The sequence below is a fragment of the Oncorhynchus kisutch genome, linkage group LG13 (genome assembly GCF_002021735.2).
Source record: "Oncorhynchus kisutch isolate 150728-3 linkage group LG13, Okis_V2, whole genome shotgun sequence".
NCBI lineage: Eukaryota > Metazoa > Chordata > Actinopteri > Salmoniformes > Salmonidae > Oncorhynchus > Oncorhynchus kisutch.
Window position 1 is genome coordinate 50164017 of NC_034186.2, and position 9977 is coordinate 50173993.

Below are 9977 nucleotides of genomic sequence, written 5' to 3' on the forward strand. Positions count from 1 at the left end.
TAACAACTGAACTGGGGTCATCTGGGTGGACTGGAAATATACTGTTATCCAGTATATTTTTATCCATACTGTTATCCATATATATCCATATTGGATGTCACTGGATGTCACTCTGATCATGGTCCCTGAAAAACTAATTGGTCAAAATGTACTTATACAATGGCAAATATTTTGTCATTTGAGCTGCCTTCTTTTATTCAAACCCATTTAGACAACTGCAAGGGCACTTGAACTCTATTACACTTATGAAAGAAAGCCATTGATGAATACATTACTACTATATCTTTATCTTATTTTATCTTCACACACCAGTAGGGTGTGGATGAATGACAGGACAGGGACAGGGAGGAGTCATGGCAGATGCCAGATAAAGGAAGAACATTGATGCTCATGTGAGTGTTGATAGTCATTTGATGTATTAGAGATCCTGGAGATTAGTATGAACAGAATGATGGGAGAATTCGTGGAACAGTTAGTGGGTATATCCTGTTCTAGTCAGCCTCTCAGGTAGGGAGCAGAGGAGTACTTCACCTGTATCACACACAGACAGAGCTAGAGTCTCACCTGAGGCAAAGGGCTGGTGGAGAAGCTGCACTGTAATCACTGGAAGAAGGGGCGAACTCATCTACTGTACACTGAGCTTCCTGTATCATCATGGTTCCATCAAAGCTGAGTAAGTCACTTGCATTTTACTAAACCTTTAATTTCATATAATGGGGGTGGTGGTGAATGATTTCCCTATGCTGTATAAGGTAGTGTGCAACAACCTTTTCCTATGAGGCAAATAGTTTGATAGCTGGTTTTGAGTTGACATGTTTGCCATTAAGTACTGCACCTCGCAAGAGGTAAATTATTCTATTTATCAATGAGATGGAAACTCTTGTTTTGTCTTGATATACATGTGCAGACAGCACACTGTGAATAATGTTGACCATGCACTTATTTTGTGACATCTTATAGCAAACAAGTGTTGGAGAACAACTTTGCTGCTTCAGAGAGAAGTCAATGGGACATATATAGTATATTCAGTAAAGTGCTTGAACATTAGCTAAATCCTAGTATTGTAAGTGTTGGAACCATGTGAGCAATGTGAACAACGTATACAGTACATATCATGGCACCATGCATGGCAGCTCTGCTGGTTAAACCCGATCAGCAAGTCTGTTGACAGTCACTTGCTACAGGCACTTCACGGTTGGTGGTTTCGTTCAGTTGCATGGTACAATACAAATACATAGGCCTACAGTATTTATACTGTCAATACTGTAAGTACAATAGAAGAATATGATTCATGTACTCAAATTGCCAACCACTTAACAATTAAACATCAGGGATGATTGGATCTCTTTATTTACTTTTTCATCAATATTTACTTATTACACATCTTCAGGCAATATATAGAAACTATATCACAAAACTGTTATACCACATCCAGTGTTTTTGTCAGTGACCCCCCCTTTTCCTGCTTTGTTTCAGAGGCCAGGAGCCCCATGTTGGAAGCAGTTCTGGGCTTTGTCCTGGGAGTGGTGGGAGGCTGTGTGCTGGGGGCCACTGAGGAGCCAGTGAATGAGGCTATGTCAGTGATGACCTCAGGGGCCCTGCTTAAGCATGTGTCTGACGGCGTCCAGACTGTGGGGCCCTTGGGGCTGGGTACCCTCCTGGGAGCAACGGCACTAACCACAGTCATGACTTCAATGGTGGCTGGGGTCATATTCGCAGCGGCTATGGCTTCCGTATTGCTGGGTGCCAGGAGCAGTGGTGGTGGAGCATCCCAGGCAGAATCTGTGGTTGTGTGGATCGCAGTTGGACTGGCTGGCGCTTTCGGGACCACAGCCAGTGGAGCAACACTTGGAGTCGTCATTGAAGCAGTCGTGGTGGGCTCAGGGATGGTGGGACTTCTCTGGGCACTGAGCATATTCACCCTGCTCAAACCTGCTTTGCACTTCCTTCTCAAGTTCATATGGAGACAAGGAGAGTCCTGTGTCCGCCTTGGACAGAGCTCTCTGGAGGCCAGGGAGAGAGAGCTGAGAGAGATGGAGGCGAGGGAGGTGATGAAGAGAGACAGAGTGACAGTGGAGATTGAGCAGAGGATTGTCACATTGGACAAGGAAGGACAGAGGACAGAAGGCCTGGAGCATAGAGCAAACTGGGAGGCACAGCGCAGAGAGAGAAATGAGATGGAGAGAAAGAGGAGAGAATGGATGGAGGAGGTAAATGAGCAAAAGACCATTCAAGAGCAGATCAACAAAGTGGTGGTGAAATACGTGGATTTCCTGGCGTTTTCAGGGATACCCATGACTATGACCGCCATGGTCACAGCAGGATTTGGGGTGTTTGGATTTGGGGACTACCGGTTTGTGTTTGTGGTCCTTTTAGCTTTGGTCCTGTTCATGTCCTTCATGTTCATGAAATCATCCAATTTTTACTTCTGGATGTTCGCAGGGTGTATGGGAATGTTTGCCACGTTTGCCATAGCAGTGCTCACTGTGCACGCACGTCAGGAAGTGGTGTCGGAATCTATCAAAATGCGCAGGGTTGGTCAGGATATATCAAGAGCGAACATTAGCACCCAGATGAACCACAGATCTTCTCTAGAGGCCTTGGGCGCAGGATTTTTTGTGTCAAAGCTATGTCAGCTAGGCTTAGGGGCCACCATAGGAGGCCCTTTGGGCAGGGGGGAAGATAAGGGGAAGGTTATAGTAGGATCAGCTGGGTTGGCAGTGGTCATTCTGATAGTAGTGAGTGTCTCTTCCCCTGTAGTGCTGGGAGCGGGAGGGACCTCAGGGGCACTGTTAGGGGTGGTAGGGGCAGCAGGGGTGTCTGTTGGGGCCACAGCATCAGTGGCAGTGGGGTGGTCCACATGGGCAGGTACGATAGGGACTACAGCAGGGATGGTTTTAGGAGCGTTGGGGATGGGTAAGTGGCACTTTGTCAACATTGGATTGCAGATGCCGGTGGCTTATATCTTTTCTATGGACAATCTTTTTTGATAGAGCATCCAACAGGAGAATGAGATATGATTTTGTGGCTTTGTGGTATGTGTTGCAATCATGAGCAATGCAGTATAACCTGTTTCATGCCAGCACTCCCACTTGTCTTGATAAGCTAATCAAACAACCAATCAAAAAGTCATGCTCAGGCATTTTTCTTTATTTTTATGAAATGCTTATTGTCAAGCAAAACTTATACCATTTCATTTCATCATAGATTGTAATGATTCATTAATGTGTTAACGTTTTAATTGACTGTAAGTGAAAATAGAGAAATGCCTCTTAATAAATGTCATTTTCAGATGAAAAAGTAATTGCACTTCTCAAATAGCCTACTGAAGTGAAACATTGTTAGTTGTAGTCTAAGTATTCAAATGCACTTACAGCTACAGTAACAGAACCATTCTATTGAAAAGCAGAAGGGAAAACACCAGCTGTATGTCTATACTTCACGAAAGTACAGAGATAAAGATGTAACTCCTCCATCACACACTGGTTCCTCAGAAGGGTTCCAGTGATGGGTTCCCTCTGGCTCAATGCTGGACCTGGCAGAGACGTACTTCTCTCCAGACTCCCAGGTAGAGTGGGGTAAAGTAAGAGTGCTGCAAGTCCTATCAGAAATAAGTATAGACTGGCTGTCCTGTTGGTCTCCGGAGACACACTTTCCCATCCATTGTCCAACTCACAGTGACCTGATCAGGGTAGAAGTTGTTGATCAGACACAGCAGCGTGGTCTGACCACGAGTTCTGGTCAGGTCCTTACCAGTTGGGACACTGACCTGAGCGGCGGCTGTGGCATGACCTGTGGAAAATATATTAATGAATAAATGGAAATGCAAAGCATCAGCATCTGCTAATATAATACATTATGGTAATTAAACAAATATTTAAAACAATTCTCTTGAAATAAAAAAGGTTAGATATTATACAACCTGAAAATCAAACTAGCAAGTGTTTAATCCTTAAGAGTCAATTAATGTGCATAATAAAAAATCCCCATCAAAAATCTGTTTAATCTAGAGATATGTTTTTGCTTGGGCTGCATCTCAATCCATCGTATCCGCCTATGTTGGCCTTCCTCATCTGCAGTGGAAAGTGGCAGAGCTACAGTACAGCGCTGTTTGTCAGACCAGGAGACCTCCCGAAGATCAGTCTTCTCATGGAAACATTTGTAGCATCCGAACGCTTTAACCACTCGTTGGAATGGGGAGACTCCCACGAACACGATGGTGTTCTCCATTTTGCTCTGTCGACCCCCACTAGTGTCACAGAACTCTTCTGAAGGTAACCCGGGACCGGATAAAAGAAAGAGTTAAATATGTGTCCAAATACAGTATATATACCTGTATATATATTTCCTGAGCTTTATTATATCTTCTAGATATAGGACAGACATTTCAAAACCTTATTCCTTATTATTAATTTTTTGTTTTGCCATTATTCTATGCATTTCTATGGGCTATAGTAGTAAAGGCCAAATTCTATATTTGAGCAGACATTTAAAATGTTGATACCTACAGGGGTCCTAAAATTCAATATCAAATAGCTAAATGATCCATGGTATGACCATCTAAAAACAATTCCATATGTTACCTTAGTAGAACCCCCCACCCCCCCCCCACCCCCTCCCCCCTTAGTATTTTCATAGCCTCCAGCATAAACAGATTGAAATATGTATAAATGCAGATAGACAATATGAATATATCTATTCTTGATTTACATAATAACATATATTTTGTACATTTGTAAAATACAATATAATTAACAAAAATATTGGTACAACTTTATAATAACTATCATGAATAAATGTGTAAACATTTATAAGCATTCTAAGCCTTCCATTCCATAATAATTTAGAACATTTATCATCATTTTTAAAGCATTTATAAGCATTTATGAAGGCTTCATGAAATGTTATAATATGATAGGATGAAATGATGTGTTACCAAAACATTAGATTTATGAAATTGATTAAATAAAGAAAATCATTAAACAGCGTACACAACTGCAGTGTTTTGATGGATCCATTCCAATTCAGCAGCATAGAGAGGCCAATGTCAAAATTAAAATGTCTCTGAAAGAATAATACATTCTTGTTTTTAATTAAAATAGTTGTTTGTTACAGTAGAATATCTGTTCACAATTACACCATGATGGTTCCACTTACAATAATAACAGAAATGTCTATAAACAATACAGTCTATTTATTAGAAACATTGTAGAATTATTTGCAACTTACTCTTAACGTTCAGTTTGGTCGTTTCAACGCTGACACAGTCGCCAGGTGTACGGTGTTTCCTGCGACACATTGGTGGGACTGGTTTCCGGGTTAAGCGGGCATTGTGTCAAGAAGCATTGCGGCTTGGCTGGGTTGTGTTTCGGAGGATGCACGGCTCTGTCCCTTCACCCCTCCCGAGTCCATACGGGAGTTGCAGCGATGGGACAAGACTGTAACTACCAATTGGATACTATGAAATTGGGGTGAAAAAAGGGTAAAAATAAATAAATAAATACATATATGTGTAAGCTTGTTTTACTCCAATGTTTGTAAACAAAGAAAATGGAAACAAACACTATATAGCCTCAAAACATGGTTAAAAATAGTGCTGTCTATGAATTTCAGAATGGTTACATTTTTCCAGCCCCATCCTCAGCTTATTACAGAGCCAGGGGTGGGGCAACCGCTTTACTATTGTTTCTACTTCTGATTGTCGCTTTAAGTTTTGTAACTTGTATATGTACTTTTTGTCCATAGGGCTAAAAGAAAGAGGAGCTGAAATGTTGACATCATGGTGATCACTGCTCAAATAACACTGTTGGGCGAGTCTGAAGTAGTTTATTCTGTTATTGAAGACCTATAGATACTTTATTGTCCATTGGTTACAGTGGAAATTTGTCTCCTGCCTTTCCCATACCCACAGATATACACTCGTTGAAAAAGGGTTCCAAAAGGGTTCTTCGGCTGTCCCCATAGGAGAACACTTTTTGGTTCTAGGTAGAACCCTTTGGGTTCCATGTAGAACCCTCTGTGTAAAGGGTTTTACATGGAACCCAAAAGGGTTCTACCAGGAACTAAAACGTGTTCTTTAAAGGGTTCTCCTATGGGGACAGCCGAAGAACCTTTTTAGGTTCTACATAGCACCTTTTTTTTCTAAGAGTGTACACACACACACACACATGTTGAGAGGCACAGGATGAGCTGTAGTGCAGTGCCCCTCGACGAAGAGCAATTGTGGGGGGTTGAGTACCTTGTCCAAGTGCACAAGGGCAGGGGATGGTACATGGGATCAGAGACCAGCAGCCTTCCAGCTGCCAGTTCAGTTCCATTCCCATGTTTGTGTTGCATTGACTGGCTAATACCACCCTACTGCCAGTTATTTATGATTGTGATTATGCTTACAGTACAGCTACAGCTATGATGGAAAGAGGTCATTGAACCCTGACAGTTCTCGGATGCTTGGCCGGACACTCTCACAAACTCACTGATGTGAGAGAAGCTAACAAAGTTTTTTGTACGGCCATATTTCACTGTGTGAATGGAAGCTGTTCACTTTGTTGGCAGTATTACTCAGGTTCATCCTCAACCTGGACCTCTGTGATAGTGAAGGTGGTGAGAGCTTCATTCAATAAGCCACTGAAAGGAGACGGACCCACTGGTTTCCCTCTAGGTTACAAATAACTGGTAGTCCCATCCACCAAACTACCAGGTGTGAAACAGGGAAGAGACTCAAGTGGTATGCTAATTTGGTATAGAGCAAACCTAACCCACTATTAAATTATTCCAAACAGGAACATTTTACTTCCGGCTCGAAATTAATAAGGAAATTATCTCAACAGAGAAAAATGTCCTCGTGTGGGCTACCTATATCCCCCCAATAAAATCCCCATACTTTAACACTGACAACTTCATCCTAGAGGGGGTAATCAACCATTTCCAGGCCAAGGGAGATGTACTAGTCTGTGGTGACCTAAATGCCAGAACTGGACAAGAACCTGACACTCTCAGCACACGGGGACAAATACCTACCTGGGGGTGACAGTATACCCTCCCAAATATGCCCCCCATAGACACAACTATGAAAAGAAAAAAAAGCGGGTCACAACTCCAGCAGCTCTGTCGCATTCTAGGTCTGTACATAGTCAATAGTAGGCTTCAAGGAGTCTCCTATGGTAGGTACATCTACAGCTCATGGAAGTAGTACTGTAGATACCTTTATCACTAACCTCAACCCAGAGTCTCTCAGAGCATTCACAGTCAGCCCACTGAAACCCCCATCGCAGCAAAATCACAGTCTAATTGAACAGAGCAATCCTCTATAATGAGGCATCAAAGCAAAAGGAACTGCACAATATTAATGCTATAGATGGAAGGAAAGTAGTGTAGAAACCCACCCAAAAACTATTAGGCAAGAACAAAATCAATCCCTTTTAGAAAACTTCCTGGACAAAACATTTCACTGTAATAGTAAAGGTTTTAACCTGGCTGTAGAACGTTTAAACAGTATATTTAACATTTCAGCTTTCCAATCACATCAAAAAAAGGTCAAGGTAACCTAAGAAAATTAAAAACAATGACAAATGGTTTGATAAAAATGCAAAAACCTAAGAAAAAATTAAGAAACCTATTCAACCAAAAACATAGAGACCAAGAAAAACTGAGTCTACGCCTTCACTATGGTGAATCACTAAAACACCACAAAAATACACTACAGAAAAATCAGGAACAGCACGTAAGAAACCTTCCGCACAGACACCAGATGTTTTTTTAAGCCTGTTTTCTCCACTACAACGCCCGATTCCTGCCGTAAGCCCTGGACCATTATTCCTGATCATCACAGCTAGCTAGCTGCCACCAAGTGACCCACCCCCTAGCTCTGAGCCAGGCCCACCTCCCGGCCTACTCAGTGATCACACGGCTACACAGCTGATGCCTCCCGGACTCTACCCCAACACGGCTAGAATCCACTACTCCACCGGATCCTTGCCATAAGCTCTGGACCTTTGCATCGGATCATCGCTGCTAGTTAGCTGCTACCGAGTGGCTATAGTGGCTAACGCCCCTGCCCCGAAGCTAGCACCAGGTAGCCGCAAGCCAGGCGCATCTCCCGGCTAGCAAACTAAATTACTACAACTACAATACCCCTTTCGCCATCTGGCCTGTACCCTTTGTCGACACGGCGCCCCGCCGTACCACCCCGACTATTCTGCCGACGGAACACCATCTGCTGTGCCCTCAACCGGCCATTGCCGGACATCGGAGCAGACTCTTCTACTAACCCCGGCCTGCTAACTTTAAATGCTGTGTCTCCCGCGTGCTAGCATAGTAACGACTACCCTGCGCCATCTAATGCTGTTCACTGGACCCTATGATCACTTGGCTACATAGCTGATGCCTGTTGGACTGTTCATTAATCACAGTACTCCATTTTGTTTCTTTTTTTGTTTATCTGTCGGCCCCAGCCTCGAACTCAGGCCCTGTGTATAGTTAACCGACCCTCTCTGCCCATTCATCGCCATTTTACCTGTTGTTGTTGTCTTAGCTGATTAGCTGTTGTTGTCTTAGCTAGCTCTCCCAGTCAACACCTGTGATTGCTTTATTCCTCGCTTTATGTCTCTCAAATGTCAATATGCCTTGTATACTGTTGTTTAGGATAGTTATCATTGTTTTAGTTTACTATAGAGCCCCTAGATCCCACTTGACATGCCTCAGATACCTCCTTTGTCCAACTCCCACACATGTGGTGACCGCACCCAGCATAATTAGCACGTCCAGAGATGCAACCTCTCTTATCACTCAGTGCCTGCGTTTACCTCCACTGTACCCTCACCCCCATCTGTACATTATGCCCTGAATCTATTCTACCACAACCAGAAATCTGCTCCTTTTATTCTCTGTCCCCAAAGCACTAGACGGCCAGTTTTGATAGACTTTAGCCGTACCCTCATCCTCCTACTCCTCTGTTCCTCGGGTGATGTGGAGTTTAATCCAGGCCCTGCATGTCCCCAGGCACTCTTATTTGTTGACTTCTGTAACCGAAAAAGCCTTGGTTTCATGCGTTTTAACATCAGAAGCCTCCTCCCTAAGTCTGTTTAACTCACTGCTTTAGCACACTCCGCCAACCCTGATGTCCTTGCCGTGTCTAAATCCTGGCTTAGGAAGGCAACCAAAAATTCTGAGATTTCCATACCCAACTACAACATTTTCTTTCAAGATAGAACTGCCAAAGGGGGAGGAGTTGCAATCTACTCCAGAGAGAGCCTGCAAAGTTCTGTCATACTTTCCAGGTCTATGCCCAAACAGTTCGAGATTCTAATTTTAAAAATTAATCTCTCCAGTTTCTCATTGTTGCCGTCTGTTACAGACCTCCCTCTGCTCCCAGCTGCGCCCTGGACACCATATGTGAATTAATTGCCCCCCATCTATCTTCAGAGTTCGTTCTGTTAGGTGACCTAAACTAGGATATGCTTAACACCCCGGCAGTCCTACAATCTAAGCTAGACGCCCTCAATCTCACACAAATTATCCAGGAACCCACCAGGTACAACCCTAAATCCGTAAACATGGGCACCCTAATAGATATTATCCTGACCAACTTGCCCTCCAAATACACCTCTGCTGTTTTCAATCAGGATCTCAGCAATTACTGCCTCATTGCCTGCATCCGCTATGGGTCCGTTTGATCACTGTCAAATGCGAGCAGGCCTTTCTAATCGACCTGGCCCCGGTATCCTGGAAGGATATTGACCTCATCCTGTCAGTCGAGGATGCCTGGTCGTTCTTTAAAAGTAATTTCCTCACCATCTTAAATAAGCATGCCCCTTTCAAAAATGAAGAACTAAGAACAGATATAGCCCCTGGTTCACTCCAGACCTGACTGCCCTCGAACAGCACAAAAACATCCTGTGGCGGACTGCTCTAGCATCAAAAAGTCCCCGCGATATGCAACTTTTCAGGGAAGCCAGGAACCAATACACGTAGTCAGTCAG

The 9977-nt window shown here is 43.4% G+C and overlaps 1 protein-coding gene across 1 annotated transcript; it reads left to right on the plus strand.

Annotated features, from left to right (window-relative positions):
- Positions 1–393: 393 nt before the first annotated feature.
- LOC116353089 (uncharacterized) lies at positions 394–4967 on the plus strand. The gene is made up of 2 exons (XM_031786494.1): positions 394–673; positions 1477–4967. The coding sequence occupies exons 1-2, from the start codon at positions 655–657 to the stop codon at positions 2988–2990; spliced, it is 1533 nt and encodes a 510-aa protein (XP_031642354.1). The 5' UTR covers positions 394–654; the 3' UTR covers positions 2991–4967.
- The last annotated feature ends 5010 nt before the right edge of the window (positions 4968–9977 follow it).